The following is a 20,317-nucleotide window of genomic DNA, read 5'->3' as shown; positions in this document are numbered from 1 at the left end:
TAGCTGCCATCCTGTGTACCTCGGGGATTTGATGGTTGATGGGGGAGGTCTTCTGTGTGTGTGTGTCGTCTTATTGGTTGATGAACAGAGCACTGCTGGCCAATAGGGCAGCAAGATAGGTGGGACTAGGAGTCGAGGAGGATTCTGGGAAAGAGAGGCAGAGTCAGTCACGATGTAGGACACCAGAAGAGTAAGAGGTCTGGACTCTTTCTCCAGTGAGAGAAGACCACGTAGAAATATTCAGATTAGCAGTTATGGGTTAATAATTAAGTCAGAGCTAGCAATAAGAAACCAAGCAAACGGCCAACAGCTTCATAGTTAATCTAGCGTCCTGCGTGTTCATTTGGACTGACGCAGCTCTGGCACCATGCTGGTGGGAAGAATGCCCGTTCCAGATGGGGAATGTTCTTCTGTGTGTGTCGTCTTACTGGTTGATGAATAGAGCACTGCTGGCCAATAGGACAGCAAGATAGGCGGGACTAGGAGGATTCTGAGAAAGGTAGGCAGAGAGGACTCGTCATGTGATCCAGGAAGGGACGTAGCTGGGCAGAAACTGCCACTAGCTAACCATGGAGGTCTGAACAGACAGGAAGTGACGTAGCTGAGCAGGTACAGTCTATACGCAGGAAGAGGAAATGTCTCTTCTCTGTGGAGACACTGAGCAGCTGTCACCATCATGTAGCAGGCAAAGGAGATGCTGTTCTGGGAAGCCAAGACCACGTGGAACTAGAGATCGTAGTTGTGGGTTAAGAATAAGACATCCAAGTCCCCAGCCGGGCCAGAAAGGAGCAGGCACCTGTTCTTGAGGAGGCAGAGAAGGCAGGTTGGGTGAAGCTGCCCTCAGGATCCCCTGGATTCACCTCAGTCCAGATTCTGCCCTCAAAAACCCACTGGAGGTCCCACCCCGAGGAGGGGGCAATTGACCTTCCGATTGCTGATTTTCTGTTCCCATTGGGCCACCCAGAATGCTCTGCTCAGATTAAATGTGGACTTATTACTTCGGTCTGACTGAATTATTGCATCGTCAACTGTGCGTTTCCATTAACCTTTCCACTAACCAGGATTTTAAAGCATAATATGGAGATTTTGCTCTTGTGCTCCCTTGTTTTTTTACAGCTACTTTTGGAACCCGCGGCTGTGGGGAGGACATGTGGGCAGGGCTGGGACCCCTGTCGCTTTTGTTTAGGTTACTGGGTCCCCAATGGAACAGGAACCAAGAGATACATTAGCCACATGGAGTTTATTAAAGTGGGGGGGGCAAGAGGGGAAGAAAAGAGAGACAAGGGGAGAGAGAGAGGGTGAGAGGACAAGAGAACAGAGGAGAGAGCAAGGAGAGCATAAGTGGGCGGGGTCTGTCTTTAAGATTTATTTATTTATTACATATACAGTGTTCTGTCTACACGCCAGAAGAGGGCACCAGATTGAATTACAGATGGTTGTGAGCCACCATGTGGTTGCTGGGAATTGAACTCAGGACCTCTGGAAGAGCAGCCAGTGCTCTTAACCTCTGAGCCCTCTCTCCAGCCCTAATCATGGTTTTTTTATTTTGTTTTTTTTGTTTGGTTTTTACGATACAGGGTTTCTCTGTATTGTTTTGGAGGCTATTGGTCCAGCCTGGCCTCGAACTCACAGAGATCCACCTGCCTCTGCCTCCCGAGTGCTGGGATTAAAGGTGGGCACCACCACCGCCCGGGGGTCTGTCTTTTAAAGGGTCCTTTGCACCTGCGTGCAGACTTAGTTCTAATGGAACCCTGGGCTGCCCAGGGCATTGCCTGAGTGCATTCCGCCAGGTGCCAGGGCCAGCCCAGTGCCTGAGTCCTTACAGCAGCCAGAAAAAGCAGATCATGAGCATGGGCTGAGAAAATAAACAGGATAATGACTGGGTGTGGTGGCACACGCCTTTAATCCCAGCACTCCAGAGGCAGAGGAAGGCAGATTTCCACAGAGAAACCCTGTCTCAGAGAAAAAAAGAAATAAATAAAAATAAAAGAAATGGAGTAATAGGAAAGCCACATAAAGATGGAAAATACATAGTCTGGATACTGTATGCTATTGTGTTGTCCTTGAATTGTTTAATTGCTGTGGAAAGAGCAACAACTGCTAAAATACACTGATTATCAACGCTACTGAATTGATCCAACTTAAGTATTTTAAATGCTTTCACTTCTAAATATAAGGACAGGTTACTCGGGAAAAAGTTTTTGTGTTTCCACAGTAAATAAAGGCTGTGGATTCCTTCCAGGCTTCTATGGTTTGATGAAGGCAGACCTCCTGAAGCGGTGTGTCAGGCAGTCCAGCATCTGAAACAGCTAACATGATGCAGCCATGCAGACTAAAAAACAAGGACTTGGCCAGGTTTCTGTGTTTTGTCATGATCCCCATGGTATGGACAGCGCCCCCAACCAGCAGGAAGTAGTTTGAAATAAACAATGTCCAAATTTCCAAATAGTCTTTATGTTTGTTTTCATTAAATGGGGTTGCTTATTGATCACAACCAATCTGTTTTTAAGGGTAAAAGGGGATTATGATATATAAATGAGTACTTTGTATTGGAATGGATTTTCATTCATTGATACAAATTTAAGATCAATTTTGTGATGTGTATATTTTTCCTCTTGTTTAAGCATTGTGCTTATACTGATCTTTTAAAATGTAATGCATAGTTAAATACAGATTGTAGATAGTTACCTGTAATAGTCAAAACGTATATTTAGGTTAGGTTTTATACATATACAGATATATTTGAGATATTCTCCAAACCTTTCAAAGACCTTCAGAAAATGACATTTAAAATGGTTTCGGGTTTTTCTTGACAATGAGAAATGTCTGCTCCTGGCAGCACCAGTTACGTCTGAGAGGAAAATGGGCATTAAAGAAACTTGTTATGGAGTTTGCTTTCAACATGGCAAGTTAGCCATTTGGGCAAGAAACTGCTCTTGCCTGGATTGTTTGACTGTTGCTGTATAAACTGGACATGCAGGACCCACAGGAAAGTGACTGCTGAACTCAGTCCTTCAGGGTTCCTGCTTCATGGATTGAAGAGTCTGGCAGACATAGAAAAATGAATAATAGAATGCTGATGTAGATGGACAGTTTGAGACTTCCTGCTTTGCTGTGTATATGTGACACACTGTGGCCTATGGGCTGAAGATGGATGCCCCAATGTTACAGAGGAACCGGTCTTCTGTCTAAACCAAAATTCCAAAGTAGACTCTAATGCTGGTAAAGGAATCAACTTGATAGTGAGTGAGAGGGCCAGCAGGCAAAGAGAGCTTCGTTCTTCAATATTCTTTATATACGTAGGCGGCCACCAGAAGGTGTAACCCAGATTAAAGGTAGATCTTTCATGGATTTCTTTTTTTGGTGCTTATGAGGCAGGGTTTGTATGTGTAGCCCCAGAACTCATTCTGTAGACCAGGCTGGCCTCAAACTCAGAAAATCTGACTGTCTCTGCCTCCTGAGTGCTTCTTTTAGCAACCGTACATTTTGCTGCTCCTGAGATGGGGAATTTAAACTACCAGGACCCTGCCAATCTCAGAGTCCTCTCACCCTGAGACTGGACTTAACGATGAGCAGAATCTCCTGCTCTTCTCGCCGTGCTTGGTGCAACTGTTGCAGACTGGTGTGGACTCAGTAGGTCTGTGGGAACACCCAGGGGCAGTTTAAGGATGGTTTCTGCCTCCACAGCTGCCGGGGATCAGCATCTCAAGACCGAGACGTCTCCCTTATCAAGGACGTTTTATTGTTTTCCAATCCACACCTTTAACCAGCTGATTCCCATCCCCAAGCCTGGAAAGTGAGCCTCTCAGAGGGACAACGACAAACACCACGGTTGGCCTGGCCTCCCCAGGCTGCGTCCCTAAGCAAAGTCTCAGGACTTCAGACAGAGGCACCAGACACCCGGGCAGCGACCACAGGGCGGAACCCACAGGAGCTCCCAGCAGCCACGCCTTGCTTCGTCCTTGATGTCCGGTGCTGATGAGGGGTCCGGCGCAGCCCCGCCCTTCAGCCCCTCGCGAGCATCACTCCTGGCAGCCACCCCAGCCCTGCACCTGGGTCTCCGTGGGTGTCGCCCTTGACGGTCACACCCACCGAGTGGGACACCACGCACCAGCACCCGTACTGAAGGGCACGGACACGTGACGCCCAGCCTGGTCCTGGCATCGGTCCTGGAGGCCACGCCCGCACCCTATGGAGCACCCCGCGCCAGCACCCACACGGCACCTCACCACCTCACCACGGGGCCGCCCGCCCCGGCCCCCCGCACTGCGAGCCCGGCCTCACTCGAGGTCGCAGCCGTAGTGCGGGAACTGCCCGCAGTGCGGCTGCAGCCAGGGGCGCCACACGTTGTAGATGGTGCCGAGCTGCTGGTGCACCTGGCTCAGCGAGCTCCTCTGCAGCGCCGCCTCCTGCCGCAGCCTCCCCACCACCGCGTGGAACTCGGGCTCCGAGTCGGGCTGCAGCGGGCGGGTCTCACCCGGGTCGGCAGACAGGTCGAAGAGCAGGGGCGGGTCGTGCTCCGTCACGTCCCCGTAGCACGGGCACACGATGCTGCCGTAGCAGGCGCCCGTCCCAGGCCGGAAGTTGGGCGTCGTGAAGTGCACCTTCCAGACTCTGTCCTCTGCGGGCGAGCACACGCCTCACTCGGGGTAAGGTAGCGGTACACAGCCCGGAAAGCGGCCGCGCACAGGGGAGGAGCCCGGAAGCGCTGCCCTCCCGGGAGGGGCGGAGTCTGGAGAGCACTCACGGTCACGGTTGCGCTGCACCCAGCGCGCAGCGTGCAGGAAGACCTCGCAGTAGTGCAGCAGGAACTCGTGCTCCGAGCGCTGCGTCTCCCCGCGCAGCAGCGGCAGCAGGTTCTTCCCGTCGATCACCCTGGGGGCGGGCCGCGCTGACGTCACACCCGGCCCGCAGGCCCCGCCCCGCCCCCGGGGACGCCCCTCTCACCTGTCGGCAGGCAGGGCCGCGCCCCCCAGGAGCACCACGGTGGGGAAGACGTCCATGAGGCTCGTGGGCTCATGCACCACCCTGCCCGCGGGCAGCACGCCGGGCCAGCGGAAGATGCCGGGCACGCGGATGCCGCCCTCCCAGCCGCCCATGCCTTTGCCGCCTGCGGGGAGGGCGGGCCGGAAGTGGAGGAGAGCGGAGGGGGACGAGGACGCAAGCCAGGGAACCCCGGGGGGAGCGTGGGGTAGGGGCAGGGTTGGGGGCCGCTGGCCCAGCGCTCACCTCTGTAGATGCCGTTCCAGCCCCCGAGCTGCACGGACCCTGCGCGGGCCTCCAGGGAGCCGCCATGGTCGGACGCGAAGTAGACGAGGGTGCGGTCCGCCAGCCCCTCCCGCTGCAGCGCGCCCAGGATGCGGCCTGCGGGGGGCGGGGCCGGGAGTGAGGGGCGGGGCCAGGAGGGCGGGGCGAGGCTGCGGGGGGGAGGGACGGGGCTGCGCAGGAGGGGCTACAGTGTGGCGTCGAGAGTGAGGGGCGGGGCCGGGTTTGAGGGGCGGGGCGAGCCTGCGGGGAGGGGCGGGGCTGCGCAGGAGGGGCTACAGTGTGGCGCCGAGAGTGAGGGGCGGGGCTACAGGAGAGGGGCAGGGTCACAGTCGGGGCGTGGGGCGGGGCTACGGGGGAGGGGCGGGGCGCGGCCGTCACTCACCCACCATCCAGTCCATCTCCTCCACGTTGTCCCCGTACTGCCCGTGCTGGCTCCGCCCCCGGAAGTCCTCCGTGGTCACGAGCGGCGTGTGCACGTGCAGGAAGGACACCAGCAGCAGGAAGGGGCGGTGCTTATTCCTGGGAGTAGGCGGTGACGTCAGCGGCCACGGAAACTCCCGTCCCATCTTCGCCATCTGCTGCCCGTGTGTCAGCCACGTGCCCCCGCTCGCCCCGCTCAGCCCCCCCCTCACCCTCGCAGGAAGTCCTCCGTCTCCGCGAGCAGGAGCCCGGTGAGGCGCTCGAGGCGCACGGGCTGCTGGGTGACGCTGAGGTTCCGCATGAGGAAGCAGTCGGCGAAGACGATGAAGTCGCCCACCAGGCGCGAGGCGGCGTGGAGCGCGGCGGCAGCGGCGGCCAGAGCGAGCACCAGCGTCCAGGGCGCGCGGGCGAGCCGGGCGAGCCTCCCTCCCGCCAGGGCGAGCGCGGCGAGCAAGGCCGCCTGGCTGCCCCACAGCAGACGCCGCTGCAGCGTGGCGCGCTTCTCCGAGGGCTCCGCCCCCGCGCAGTCCCCCATCATGCCCAGCGGCAGCCCCAGGAAGCGCTGGAACCCGTGGCTCAGCGGGTGGTGGCAGTGGTCGGAGGCCGAGTGGCAGTTGAGACCCAGGTGCCACTTCCCTGCGGGACGACGTCACCGCGTCACACGACGTCACCCCGCCCGCGCCCCGCCCCGCCTCAGATGACGCACCGACGAGGCCTGTGACGTAGCCCTGCTCCTGCAGGAGTCTGGCGAACGTGATCTCCTGGGCGGGGAGGCCGCCCGCGCCCGCTGCCCACTGCAGGACGCGGTGGCCATTGCCGGAAGTCATGCCTGCCCCGGAAGGAGGAGGAGTCAGGAGGGCTGCACACAGCGGGACGAGAGCACACAGCGGGACGTGAGCACACAGGGGGACGTGAGCACACAGTAGGATGAGAGTACACAGCGGGACGTGTGCACACAGTAGGACGTGAGCACACAGCGGGACGTGTGCACACAGTAGGACGTGAGCACACAGCGGGACGTGTGCACACAGTAGGACGAGAGCACACAGTGGGACGAGAGCACACAGCGGGACGTGAGCACACAGTAGGACGAGAGCACTCAGCAGGATGTAGGACGTGAGCACACAGCGGGACGTGAGTACACAGGGGGATGTGAGCACACAGTAGGACGAGAGCACACAGCGGGATGTGAGTATACAGCGGGACGTTTGCACACAGTAGGACGAGAGCACTCAGCAGGATGTAGGACGTTTGCACACAGTAGGACGAGAGCACACAGTGGGACGTTTGCACACAGCAGGACGGGAGCACTCAGCAGGAGGGAAGGGCGTGTCTGCGGGCGGCAGGAAGTGACGTCACCTGTGCGGATGGGGTACCTCCCGGTGAGGAAGGCGGCGCGGCTGGGCGTGCACACGGCCTCGGCCGCCAGGTGCTGCGTGAGCCTCACGCCCTCCCCCGCCAGGCGGTCGATGTTCGGGGTCCTGCAGGGCAAGGCGGGGCGGGCGTCAGCCTCGCAGGGCACCATGGGAAACCCGGTGCACCCTGGGCGCCCAGGCCGCCCCTCACCTGATGGTGCTGTTGCCATAGCAGCCGACGTCCCCGATGCCCAGGTCGTCCGCCAGCAGCAGCAGGAAGTTGGGCCGAGACTGTGACCCTGCGGCCCGGCCCAGGCCCAGGAGGATGCCCAGCAGGGCCAGGCCGCTCCTGAAACGCGGTGACGTCAGCCCCGCCCCGCCCATGACGTCACACGCACGCGGGTTAACACAAGCAATGCTGCGTTCCCACAACAAGCGCTTCCAGAAGATTGTCTCACCAGCAATGTGGTAAACGCGGCATGATGCTCCGGCCTGAGCGAGCCTGCGAGGAGCAAACGCGAGTGTCCATCATCCCTCAGGACACGCCCACAGCCCGCCTGTCAGTCACTCTCAGGACACGCCCACAGCCCCGCCTGTCAGTCACCCTCTGGACACGCCCACAGTGTTCGCCTGTCAGTCACCCTCTGGACACGCCCAAAGCCCTCCCCTGTGAACCATCCTTGAGGGCACGCCCACAGGCATGAGACCCTTCCCATGGAGTGAGGGGAGTGACAGTTGACAGCTGTCCATCACCCGATGTGCCCTGTGACGTCATCACTGCCGCTCTCTATTTCATCCAGCAGGAAACCAGAGCAGAGCGCCTGGTGCATGCTGGGTGCAGTGCCAGGTGCCTGATGGGAGGGGCCTGTTCATTATGGGCGGGGACTGACAACTGGTGGGCGGGGCCTTGCACTCTGGGGGAGGCCTGGTGCTCGCTGGGAGGGGAGGCCCCGGCTCACGCTTTGAGTTGAGTTGCAGTTGAATGTTAAGATAAATGTCCTCGCCCAGTCGCCTCCTCCGGTCGAGCCGTGGATTTTCTGTCCTGCAACGAGGGTGGAATTGTGCCGGGGTGAGGGAATGCATGGTAGCTTGGTGGAGTCATGAAAAATTAAGTTTTAACTTTTAAAAAACATTTTTAAATCTTTACTATTCTAAAACTTTAAAAACTTTAATTTTTGAGAATCTTGCTTTGTCAAAAAACCATAGAAATAATGATTTTGCCGCGGTTTCCCTGTTCATTATGTTTTCATACGTGCCACACAGCTGGCAACAAGCAGTGGTTTCTTTTACTTTTTACTTTGAATTTAACTTTACTTCTATTTTAATTTTCGCTTCAGTGTGCTTTCAAGTTTCATTTTTGGTCGGATTCCTTCTTTTTATTTTTAAATTTAACCCTTCATATTATTTTTAAATCCCATTCCATTTAATTCTTGTTAAACTTCCTTTCCTAATTCTGCTTGCGAGTCTCATCCGTCTTGCTTCAATTTTAGTTTCCCCGACTCCTCCAAAGTTTCTTCTGCAAGAATAACTTTATTTCTGTTCTGTCAGCCCCATTCCTTTCACCCGATGGCTTCCAGCGCGGACCCGCGCCCTCCAGGCGGACGGAGAGGCCCCTTCCTCCCGGCTGTGCCCGTTCTCCCTCCCCGGGGACCCCGCCCGCCCGCGGACCCCGCCCGCAGCCCCCTCCCCTCCCCTCCCGCGGACTCACCGCCACCGCCACCGTTACCTTCACCGCCACCGCCACCGCCAGCCCAGCTCAGCCCAGCTCAGCCCAGCTCAGCTCAGCCCAGCTCAGCTCAGCTCAGCGGAGCATCTGACCCGGCTGCCGACCGTGCTCCTCGCCTCCTTGGTGGCCCCCGCCCCCGCCCCCGCCCGGGAGGAACCCGTCTGTCTCGTCGAGCGGGGTCGACGTGGATCCGGCTGGAACCGGTTTCCCGCCGCCCTTACGTGCCCGGGCAGCAGGGCTTCCTGTTGAATTTAACTTAATTTCAGGAGTTCCCGCCCCTCTCGGCCGCTCCGACTTTGGGAGTTGGAAGTTTCCATAGAAATGACTGCAGGGGCGGAGGAGAGGCCAGCAGCAGGGCCACCGGCTCCCTGAAGGCGGACTCTGCAGGCTCGCCCCCTGCTGCCCGGCTGTGTGCAGGAGCCCAGTGTGTGCACAGCCTGTGGGATGGCCAAACGTGCACCAGGCCCCTCCCACAGCACGCAGAACCCCTCCCATAGCACACAGGCACCTCCCACAATACACAGGCACCTCCCACAGCGCGCAGAACCCCTCCCATAACACACAGGCTCCTCCCATGACTCACAGGCCCCTCCCATAATACATCGGTCCCTCCCATAATACACAGGCCCCTCCCACAACACACAGGCACCTCTCACAATACACATAATCCCTCTCATAACACACAGGGCCCCTCCCACAGTGCGCAGAGCCCATCCCATAATACACAGGCCCCTCCCATAACACACAGGCCCCTCCCATAGTACATGGCCCCTCACATAATCACACAGGCCTGTCCTATGACACATAGACCCTCCCATAGCACAGGCCCCTCCCATGGCAACAAGCCCCGCCCATAGCAAGACCCCTCCCATGGCACACAGGCCCCTCCCATGGCACACAGACCCTCCCATAGCACAGGCCCCTCCCATGGCACACAGGCCCCTCCCACGGCATACAGGCCCTGCCCATAGCACAAGCCCCTCCCACGCACACAGGCCCCGCCCACAGCAGGCCCCTCCCAGCGAGTCCCTGGAGGGCTGCGGTTTGACCTGTGCGCCCAGCTTTCCCTCCATAAAGAGGGCAGAGGCGGTGTGGGCGGGCTCCTGATTACAGGCCGCGCGGGGCCGCGGTGTGGGGCAGACTGCGGCGGCCACCGTCCGGACAGGGCCTGTGCTGACACGGAGGAGCAGCAGGACAGCAGCGCGGGTGAGTGCGCGGCCATTTGTTCTCTTTGCCATCTTTTTACCTCCTCACCGCGGGCAGTGCGAGCCCAGGACCCCAGCAGGGGTCAGGATGGGCCCGTGGCTGCTGCAAAGGGCTTTCAGGGCTGTCTGCTCGGGCACAGGGGCCGTGTGTCCCCATCAGCCCCATCTGTCCCCATCTGCCCTGTCTGTCCCCGTCTGTCCCTCACAGCCGGCGATGATGCCTTTGATTGACAGCTGTGGCTGGGGTCTGGGCATGATGGGGAATGACGTTTGATTGACAGCTGTAGCTGGGGTCAGGGTCATGGTGGGGACTGAGCATTTGATTGACAGCTGTGGCTGGGGTCAGGGTCATGGTGGGGAATAAATAAGCATTTGGTTGACAACTGTGGCTGGGGTCTGGGCATGATGGGGAATGACGTTTGATTGACAGCTGTGCTGGGGTCAGGGTCACGGTGGGGAATGAGCATTTGATTGACAGCTGTGGCTGGGGTCAGGGTCACGGTGGGGAATGACGTTTGATGGACAGCTGTGACTGGGGTCTGGGCACCACCGGAAGTGACTAGAGCTTGATTGATAGGGTGCACAGATCTGGGGTCTGTGCCCTCTGAACTTGGCCCTCGGGCCCCAATAATAACGCGTCCAAGTGACGGGTCACCTTGGGGTCACCGTGGGGTCACCCGGAACATCAAAGGCACAGGAGGGTTAATTGCTGCCCACGGCTCTGCCCGCCAACCCGGAAGAGGTGCAGACACGCTGCATTCGCGTGGCATGCTGGGAGTTAGTGAGGGAGCAGGGGTTGGGGGGGGCTGCAGTGGTGTTAGCCCAGGATAGCCCACACAGGTCCAGGGACCGGTGAGAGTAGATGGCGTCAGGACGCTGCTGCAGGACTTAGGACGCTGCAGGACTTAAGACGCCGCTGCAGGACTTAGGACGATGCAGGACTTAGGACGATGCAGGACTTAGAACGCCGCTGCAGGACTTAGGACGCTGCAGGACTTAGAACGCCGCTGCAGGACTTAGGACGCTGCAGGACTTAGGACGCTGCAGGACTTAGGACGCCGCTGCAGGACTTAGGACGCCGCTGCAGGACTTAGGACGCTGCAGGACTTAGGACGCCGCTGCAGGACTTAGGACGCCGCTGCAGGACTTAGGGCGCCGCTGCAGGACTTAGGGCGCCGCTGCAGGACTTAGGACGCCGCTGCAGGACTTAGGACGCTGCAGGACTTAGGACGCTGCAGGACTTATGACGCTGCAGGAGTTAGGACGCTGCAGGACTTAGGACGCTGCAGGACTTAGGACGCTGCAGGACTTAGGACGCTGCAGGACTTAGGGCGCCGCTGCAGGACTTAGGACGCTGCAGGACTTAGGGCGCTGCAGGACTTAGGGCGCCGCTGCAGGACTTAGGACGCTGCAGGACTTAGGACGATGCAGGACTTAGGACGCTGCAGGACTTAGGACGCCGCTGCAGGACTTAGGACGCTGCAGGACTTAGGACGCCGCTGCAGGACTTAGGACGCTGCAGGACTTAGGACGCCGCTGCAGGACTTAGGACGCTGCAGGACTTAGGACGCCGCTGCAGGACTTAGGGCGCCGCTGCAGGACTTAGGACGCAGGGCCCTGGAGGCTCCGACCTGGTTACCGACACATAACTGCTGCACCTCCATAAGGCCCCGCCTTTCCCAGGACGCATCCTCAGGTGTCCTCCCCTCCCGGGGTTAACAGGGCGACCCCACCCTGACTACACTTCCCAGCATCCTCCATGCCCGGTCCCACCCATCCTGCTCCCTATTGGCCAAGGGCGCTTTATTCATCAACCAATGAGAGAGACATATGCAGAAAGACGTCCCCATCAGCATTCCTCATCCTGGAGCACGTGCTGACGTCAGCAGCGGACAGCAAGGGGACAGGAAGTAGTCACAGACACCACTTCCCTTACAAACTTCCCCCTCAAGGCTCCACCCTTTACAGGTGGCCCCACCCCTGACTCTTGCACAAGGAGCACAACAGGAAGTTTTGTCATTTTCTGGAAACCTGAGAAATATTTCACGGGTGTGAAATGAGGCCCGCCCTGGGCGGCCATGTTTTCTCAGTAGACGTAAAAGTCCATCAGAATGACGTCAGCGCGACCTCACAGCCAGGTCACGTGCAGGTGACCCACGTGACGTTTTTCTGTTTGTTTTTCTTCCCAGGAGAGAAGACAATGCAGCTACAGGACACTTGGTGAGAGGACACGCCCTTTGCTGCGGCTGTGAGGCAGTGGGCGTGTCCGGGGATGACTGACACAGGGCTGTGGGCTTGTCCAGGGATGACTGACAGGGAGGGCTATGGGCGTGTCTGAGGATGACTGACTCAGGGCTGTGGGCGTGTCCGGGGATGACTGACAGGGAGGGCTGTGGGCGTGTCCGGGGATGACTGACAGGGAGGGCTGTGGGCGTGTCCGGGGATGACTGACGCAGGGCTGTGGGCGTGTCTGAGGATGACTGACTCAGGGCTGTGGGCGTGTCCGGGGATGACTGACAGGGAGGGCTGTGGGCGTGTCCGGGGATGACTGACAGGGAGGGCTGTGGGCGTGTCCGGGGATGATTGACGGAGGGCTCTCCCCAGGGCGCTCTGGCTGTGTCTCCCGCTGTGCTTCCTGGCGGGCGGGCGGGGCGCGCTCCCGACATGGAACTCGCGGCCCAACATCGTGCTGCTCATGGCGGATGACCTGGGCGTGGGGGACCTGGGCTGCTACGGGAACGGCTCCGTCAGGTAGGCCGCGCCTCGTGAGTGGCGGCTGGGGCTCCGCGACCCCGACCCCACGTGACCTCTGTGACCCCGCAGCACCCCGAACATCGACCGCCTGGCCAGCGAGGGCGTGGTGCTCACGCAGCACCTGGCGGCCGCGTCCACCTGCACGCCCAGCCGCGCCGCCTTCCTCACCGGGAGGTACGCCGTGCGCTCAGGTGCGTAGCGCGTGACGTCACCCACCCGCCGCGTGACGTCACCGCCGCTGCACATGCGCGCACGTGACCCCTGGCCTCTTCCCCAGGCATGGCGTCGGCCAGCAACATGTACCGCGACATCGTGTGGCTGGGCGGGTCGGGCGGGCTGCCTAGCAACGAGACGACCTTCTCCAGGATCCTGCAGCACCGCGGCTACCGCACGGGGCTCGTAGGTGAGGGGCGGGGCGAGAAGGGGCGGGGCCAGGGCACTATCCTGCATGTGGCTGTGTCAGTTGAGGACCCTCAGACCTGGCGTGGAGGAAGTAGCCGCCCCGGGTGGGTGGGCCTTCCGGTGTGCACACCTGGAAGACTGCGCACGTGTGAGCAGGGCGGGGCGGGGCGTCGTGACGTTTGGCCCCGCCCCGGCCCGCAGGGAAGTGGCACCTGGGCCTGAGCTGCGCGTCCCGCGGCGACCACTGCGCGCACCCGCTGAGCCACGGCTTCGACTTCTTCTATGGCATGCCGCTCGGGCTGCAGGGGGACTGCGGCGCCCGCGCCCCGCCGGAAGTGCACCGCGGGCTGCGCGTGTGGCTGTGGGCCACGTCGGCGGCGCTGGCCGCCCTGCCCTTCCTGCTGCTGCTGCCCCGCCTGGCGCGCTGGTTCCCGGTGCCGTGGGCGCTCGTGGCCGCGTCCGGTGTCCTGGCTGCGCTCTTCTTCCTGGCCTGGTTCAGCAGCTACGGGTTCGTGCGCAGGTGGAACTGCGTCATCATGCGCGGCCATGACGTCATCCAGCAGCCCGCTGAGGAGGCGCGCGCCGCAGCGCTGATGCTCAGGGAGGCGCTCGCCTTCATCGACAGGTGACGTCACAGCCGCCTTGCCGGGGGCGGGGACCGGGGTGACTGACAGGTGGGGGCGTTTCCCGAGGGGTGACTGACAGGCTTGCTGGGGGTGTGTTCTGAGAGTGACTGGCAGGCAGTCTGGGGGCGTGTCCCGAGGGATGATTGACAGGCGGTCTGAGGGTGTGTCCCAAGGGATGATTGACAGGCGCGCTGGGGACGTGTTCAGAGGGATGACTGACAAGCTGGCTGGGGGCTTGTCCTGAGGGATGACTGACAGGCAGGCTAGGGGCGTGTACTGAGGAATGATTGACAGGGGAGGGCAGGAGGTGTATCCCGGGCAGTCACAGACCCCGCCACACTCTACAGGAACAAGCACCGCCCCTTCCTGCTGTTCCTGTCCTTCCTGCACGTGCACACGCCTCTGCCCACGCGCGGAAACTTCGTGGGCCGCAGCAAGTTCGGGCCCTACGGGGACAACGTAGAGGAGCTGGACTGGATGGTGGGTGAGTGACGGCCGCGCCCCGCCCCACACCACGTGACCACCTAGGCCACGCCCTCCCTCTCGCCCCGCCCCATGTGCTCACCTCAGCCCCGCCCCCAGGGAAGGTCCTGGCCGCCCTGGACCGCGAGCACCTGACCAATCAGACCCTGGTTTACTTCACGTCCGACAACGGCGGCCGCCTGGAGGCGCAGGAGGGCGGGGCCCACGCCGGCGGCTGGAACGGGGTCTACCGGGGTGAGTGAGGCCCCGCCCCGCCTGGGGCGGGCCCAGGCCGGGCCACATCGCGGCTCTCACCCCCTGCGCTCCCTCGTGACAGGAGGCAGCGGCGCGGGCGGCTGGGAGGGCGGCGTGCGCGTGCCCGGCATCTTCCGCTGGCCCGGCGTGCTGGAGGCCGGCAGAGTCGTGGAGGAGCCCACCAGCCTCATGGACCTGCTCCCCACCCTGAGTCACGTGGCGGGCGGTGTCCTCCCCCAGGACAGGTGCCGGCGTGGGGGCGGGGCTTGGATGACTGACTGACACGGGGGCTGGGCTTGTGCTGAAGCCCCGCCCCCTTTCCGTTCCCCTCCCCAAGAGTGATCGACGGCCGGAACCTGATGCCGCTGCTGGAGGGCCGAGTGCAGCGCTCCGACCACGAGTTCCTGTTCCACTACTGCGGCGTTTTCCTGCACAGCGTCCGCTGGCACCAGAAGGACTGTGAGTGGGGCGGGGCTGGGCGGAAGGGGGGGGGAAGCGGGAGTGGGAAGGGGAAGGGGAAGAGGACGTGGGAGGCAGAGGTGAGGAGGAAACAGGAAGTAGAAGAGGAAACAGGAAGTAGAAGAGGAAGGGAAGTGGAAGAGGAAGCAGGGGAAGGGGGCAGAAATGAGGAAATGGGAAGAGGAATAGGAAGTGGGAATGGAAGAGGAAGTAGGTGTGGAAGGGGTATGAGAAGTGGTGAGGAGAGGAAGGGGAAGAGGAAGTTGGGAGGGATAGGGAGGGGGGAAGGAGGAGAGTGTAATGCGCAGTCTTCCCGCCAGCTGCCTGGGTTCTGCTGCCGCTTTAGCCCCAGAAAGCACACGAGACGCTGCATCACGTATGAAGCTGTGGGCCGTTTGCTTTGATTTCTTATCCAATAGCTCTGACTCAGTTGTTAACCCACAACTGATAATCCAAGTGTTTCCACGTGGTCTTGTCTCACTGGAGAAAAGGGTCCGGACCTCTTACTCCTCTGGTGTCCTACATCGTGACTGACTCTGCTCTCTTTCCCAGAGTCCTCCTAGACTCCTAGTCCCACCTATCTTGCTTCCCTATTGGCCGACAGTGCTTTATTTACATATACACAGGACTCCCCCATCATCTCTTCTTTTCTGTCTAAACAAAAAGAAAGGTTTTAACTTTAACATAGTAAAACATATAGCAAAGCAGTTATTAATAGTAAGAACTATAGATATAATATTTAGTTCATTAACATTTAGCAAGATTTAAAGAAAGTATCTATCCTATCTTTGTGGGTCTAATGTCTTATATGTAGCTAATCTTTTATCATAACTAAGGAAAACTATGATGATAACTATCTGTCTTCAACTCCATCAAAGACCACAGAAGGATAATATATAAACACTAGGATTGACAGAGACATCTTGCTGCCTGGACAGTCACCCGAAGTTCCTCTGTCATGTCGGGGCATCCATCTTCAGCCCGTAGGCCACAGTGTGTCTGGAACACTTCTCGACAAAGCAGGAAGTCTCAAACTGTCCATCTGCATTGGCAGTCTGTCAGTCATTTTTCTGTGTCCTGCAGAATGTCTGCCAGACTCTTCAGTCCATGAATCAGGAACCCTGAAGGACTGTTTGAGTTCAGCAGTTGTAAAGGGAGGCTTTTCCTTGCTAGCTGCTTTGGTTTATCACCCGCCAGTCGCCTGGGCTCTGCTGCGTTGTAGTCCCCAAATAACACACAGGAGGCTATATTAATTATGAAGCTGTTGGCCTTGCTTGTTTCTTACTGGCTAGCTCTGACTTAAGTAATTACCCCATAATTTTTAATCTAAGTATTTCTCTTACCGGAGAGTAGTTCCGGGCTTCCTACCCCATGCATTACATCTTGACTCTCCATGTTTTTCCTTCCCAGAGTCCTCCTGGACTCCTAGTCCCACCTATCTAGATTCCTATTGGCCAGCAGTGCTTTATTGACATAATCACAGGACTTCTCCCATCAAGCAGTCACTTTCCTGTGGGTCCTGCATGTCCAGTTTATACAGCAACAGTCAAGCAGCCTAGGCAAGAGCAGTTTCTTGCCCAAATGCCTAATCTTGCCATGTTGAAAGCAAACTCCATAACAAGTTTCTTCAATGCCCATCTTCCTCTCAGACGAAATTGGTGCTGCCAGGAGCAGACATTTCTCATTGTCAAGAAAAACCCTAAACCATTTTAAATGCCATTTTTTGAAAGGTTTGAAGACTGTCTGTCTCAAATATATCTCTGTATATCTAGAAAACCTAGCTAACCTAACTATAAGTTTTGACTATAGTTATCTATAATTTGTATTTAATTATGCATTATGTTTTAAAAGATCAGTATAAACACGATAAGTAACAGGAGAAATATACACATCACAAAATTGATCTTAAATTTGTATCAATAAATGAAAATCCTTTCCACTACAAAGTATTAATTTCTATACCATAATTTCCCTTTTACCTTTAAAGAGAGATTGGTTGTGACCATTAACCATTTATAAGCAACCTTTAAATGAAAACAAAAATTTATAAACAATATTTGGGAATTTGGGCGTTGTTCATTCCATAATGCTTCCTGCTAGTAGGGGTCGCTGTCCATACTATGGAGATCATGACAAAACACAGAAACCTGGCCAAGTCCTTGTTTTTTAGTCTGCATGGCTGCATCATGTTAGCTGTTTCAGATGCTGGACTGCCTGACACACCGCTTCAGGAGGTCTGCCTTCATCAAACCATAGAAGCCTGGAAGGAATCCACAACCTTTCATTTTCTGTGGAAACACAAACAAATTTTTTTTCTCAAGTAACCTGTCCTTACACTTAAATTTGAAGTCAAAGCATTTTTAAAATGTATAAGTTGTATTAATTTAGCAGTGTTTATAATCAAGCATATTTTAGCAGTTGTTCCTAAGAAATTGAACAACTGAAAAACACAATAGCATACAGTATCTAGACTCTGTGTATTTTCATCTTTACGTGGCTTATATTACTCTATATCTTGTATATATTTTTTCTCTGAGACAGGGTTTCTCTGTGGAAATCCTCCTGCCTCTGCCTCTGGGGTGCTGGGACTAAAGGCGTGTGCTGCCACACCCATTACTCTCTTTGTTTTTTCACTATCCTGTTTCTTTTCTGTCCCAAGCCTACGTATATTTTTAAACACACTATAAGCCAGTTAGAGGCTTTACTTCATCTGAATCTGACTTTACTCTAAATCTTAGTTTTTCTGACCACGTGTCTGTCATCTGCTAAACAATATTGCTAGAGTTAAAGCAGAAACAGCCGCTGACTTCCCAACATGGTGGGCCGTAAGTTTGCCGCCAGCATCGGGCGCTGTGCTCACCGCCTTGTCTATGCCGGCGTGGAGATGTGGTCACTGCCCCTGCCAGCCGCTTGTGCACACCATTCAGTTACTGGCAGGGCCTCTTCACAGAGCCATGTAGGTTTTTTTCCACTTATGCTGAGGCAGGAAGACTCCCTTAATGGAGCCCTGTGAGTCTCTGCTGGTCTCCAGCAGAACAGAGCCCACCTGAGAGAAAGGCTGCTACTCAGTTGTTAACCCACAACTGCTAACCCGTGAGGGTCAGCGGTCACAGGAAGGAAGTCCGCGGGGGTGTGTCTCGCTGTCACGTGGTTACTCCTGCAGGCAACACCGTGTGGAAGGCCCATTACGTCACCCCCAACGTCTCCCCGGAGGGCTCCGACGCCTGCCACGGCCCCGGCGTGTGCCCCTGCTCCGGTGACGTCACCCACCACGACCCGCCCCTGCTTTTCGACATCTCAAGAGACCCCGCAGAGTCGCAGCCGCTGAGCCCCGACAACGAGGCGCTGTTCGACGCGGTGCTGGAGAAGATGGCCACGGCCGTGCGGGAGCACCGGGCCACCCTCACTCCCACGCCCCGCCAGCTGTCCACCTTCAATGCGCTCTGGAAGCCCTGGCTGCAGCCCTGCTGTGGAGCTGCCTTCCCGCTCTGCGGCTGCTCGGGGGAGGACATGTGAGTGTGGTTCTCCCCGAGGCCTGGATACTCCCCACATGGTGCTCCCTGATGGTGGAGTGCTCCCACGGGGCGCTCCATGGCAGTGATGTGCTCCCCACTCAGTGCTCCCTGATGAAGGAGTGGTTTCTCATGCAGTGATCCATGGGGTGCTCCTCACATGGTGCTCACTGATGGGGGGATGCCCCCCACATGGTGCTCTGTGACTACAGAGTGCTCCTCAAACTGCTCACTGACTGCAGGATGCTCCCCATGTGTGCTTATGATGGTGAGACGCTCCTCACACAGTGCTCGCCGGTGGCTTGGTGTTCCCCCCGTGGTGCTCCCTGAGAATGTGTGCACGCCACACAGTGCTCGCCGATGGAACTGTGCTCCCCAGAGGGGTGTTCACTGACTGCAGGGGTGCTCGACAGGCAGTGCTCTCTGCGAGTTGCAGTAACGATGATCAGGCTCCTCCCTGACAGCAGCCGTGCTCTGTAGAGTGCTCACTGACTCCAGCACTGACCTGGGTGCTCCTCCCGCGGTGCTCCCTGCCCATCACTCGTCCCCGCTCTGCTTGTGAGGTCTCGGGAGGCCGGTGCCTCAGTTTCCCCAGCAGGCCCGCTGTTTCCCTGAGCCCTGATAGTAAATCGTAAATCAGCGTCAGTGCCCGCCTCAGAGTGAGCTGCGCGTGCGCACATCGTCAGGCAGAACGGGGTCGCTGTCAGGGCCGCCCGGGGGAGCCAGTGGTGCAGGGCTGCTGCGTCAGGGAAGGGAAGGCAGCTGCGTGCTCCCGGGAGGAGGAGGAGCCACAGGGAGGAGGGGCGGAGGGGGCGGGGCCACAGGGAGGGGCGTGGCCGCCCCCGAGCTCAGGACGGGAGAAGCCACCCCGGGAGCCTCTGGAGCGAAGGGCCGAGCAGCCTGGTGCTTTCCATGCACTCAGGGCTGCTGAGCCCCGGGACCGAGCGCTCCCCGGTGTGGACCTCAGGCAAGACACGCGTGACCCTGGCTCTGTGACTCCTGACTGGAGGCGGGCGAGCCCCGGGTGACGGTGGGGCCCTGAGCCCTGACCCGACCGTCCCGGGCCCTGGCGACACTCGGGAGAAGCCGGCGGTGAAAGGATGGGGCTGGGGTAGGAGCCACGCCCTCGCGCTGCGCGTGCCAGGCCCCGCCCCGCCTCTGGGACACACCCCTAGCCCTTTTTATCTGGATTAGGTGGCTTCCAGCGCACTGTGGCGCCCTCCGTTCCCAGCTGCCCGGGGTGGGCACCGCAGGCTGGCTTCCTCCTACCCAGGGAGGGGAGGGTTCACTCGCTCCTGTCGGTGCAGCGCTTGAGCCCGAGTCGCACTGCGTGGCCAAGGCGGACCCTGCGCTTCTGGCCTCGAACCTTCCTGCCGCCCACCCCACTAAGTCTCAGAGAGCTGCCCCGCAGGCTCCAGCCGCCGCCCACTCCCGGGCAGTGCCCGGAGAGGGTTAGAAGCAATTCTCAGGCAAGCCCCTTCCTTCCAGCACGAAGGACACCGACATTCCGGACTGTCAGGGCCTTCACCCCCGAGCCCCAGAATGCCCTGCGTGGGGCTTCACAGATGGCTGAGGTTAGGTACGCTTGCTACTCTGGGAGAGGAACCAAGCATCCAGAGAGGGGGTGGCCACTGCAAATAACCCGTCACAGGGATTCTGCTACCCTCTTCCGGCCTCTGCGCGACACTACAGGTGTGGTGCATGCAGGTACGCAGAGGCCGACACACGCAAAGCAAGACCAAATCTTAACAAGACTGTCTCATTCAAGCTGGACGGGCAAGCCTGTGTCCGCATCTTCTTGAGTGTTTAATCGTATGAGCGCAGACCCTTAGAACGACTCCCTTTTCCTCCCTTCAGTGGTAAGAAAAACTAG

General features: G+C 58.3%; 2 protein-coding genes across 5 annotated transcripts; one reads left to right on the top strand and one right to left on the bottom strand.

The window, feature by feature from the left end:
* Window positions 1-3,723: 3,723 nt before the first annotated feature.
* Window positions 3,724-9,234, bottom strand: Arsl (arylsulfatase L). Of its 4 annotated transcripts, none has more exons than XM_040733506.1 (12): window positions 8,770-9,234; window positions 8,003-8,085; window positions 7,502-7,545; window positions 7,255-7,392; window positions 7,048-7,169; window positions 6,395-6,517; window positions 5,901-6,324; window positions 5,651-5,787; window positions 5,230-5,364; window positions 4,948-5,110; window positions 4,748-4,875; window positions 3,724-4,621 (listed from the first exon to the last, which is right to left on the bottom strand). In XM_040733506.1, the coding sequence occupies exons 3-12, from the start codon at window positions 7,522-7,524 to the stop codon at window positions 4,281-4,283; spliced, it is 1,734 nt and encodes a 577-aa protein (XP_040589440.1). In that variant the 5' UTR covers window positions 7,525-7,545; window positions 8,003-8,085; window positions 8,770-9,234; the 3' UTR covers window positions 3,724-4,280. The 4 variants fall into 4 exon arrangements, with proteins under 4 accessions (XP_040589440.1, XP_012974029.1, XP_012974027.1 ...); XM_013118575.3 differs by having other exon boundaries at window positions 8,752-9,233; XM_013118573.3 differs by having other exon boundaries at window positions 7,255-7,545; window positions 8,752-9,234.
* On the top strand, window positions 7,523-19,089 carry Arsh (arylsulfatase family member H). The gene is made up of 13 exons (XM_040733392.1): window positions 7,523-7,675; window positions 9,765-9,975; window positions 12,164-12,194; window positions 12,567-12,725; window positions 12,798-12,919; window positions 13,006-13,131; window positions 13,332-13,755; window positions 14,104-14,240; window positions 14,339-14,473; window positions 14,556-14,718; window positions 14,811-14,932; window positions 18,096-18,444; window positions 18,687-19,089. The coding sequence occupies exons 1-13, from the start codon at window positions 7,523-7,525 to the stop codon at window positions 18,772-18,774; spliced, it is 2,220 nt and encodes a 739-aa protein (XP_040589326.1). The 3' UTR covers window positions 18,775-19,089.
* Window positions 19,090-20,317: the final 1,228 nt, after the last annotated feature.

Source organism: Mesocricetus auratus, unplaced genomic scaffold (genome assembly GCF_017639785.1).
Source record: "Mesocricetus auratus isolate SY011 unplaced genomic scaffold, BCM_Maur_2.0 Super-Scaffold_100031, whole genome shotgun sequence".
Taxonomy (NCBI): domain Eukaryota; kingdom Metazoa; phylum Chordata; class Mammalia; order Rodentia; family Cricetidae; genus Mesocricetus; species Mesocricetus auratus.
Note: the sequence above shows the minus strand (reverse complement) of the source record. Positions and strands in the feature narration are given on the sequence as shown.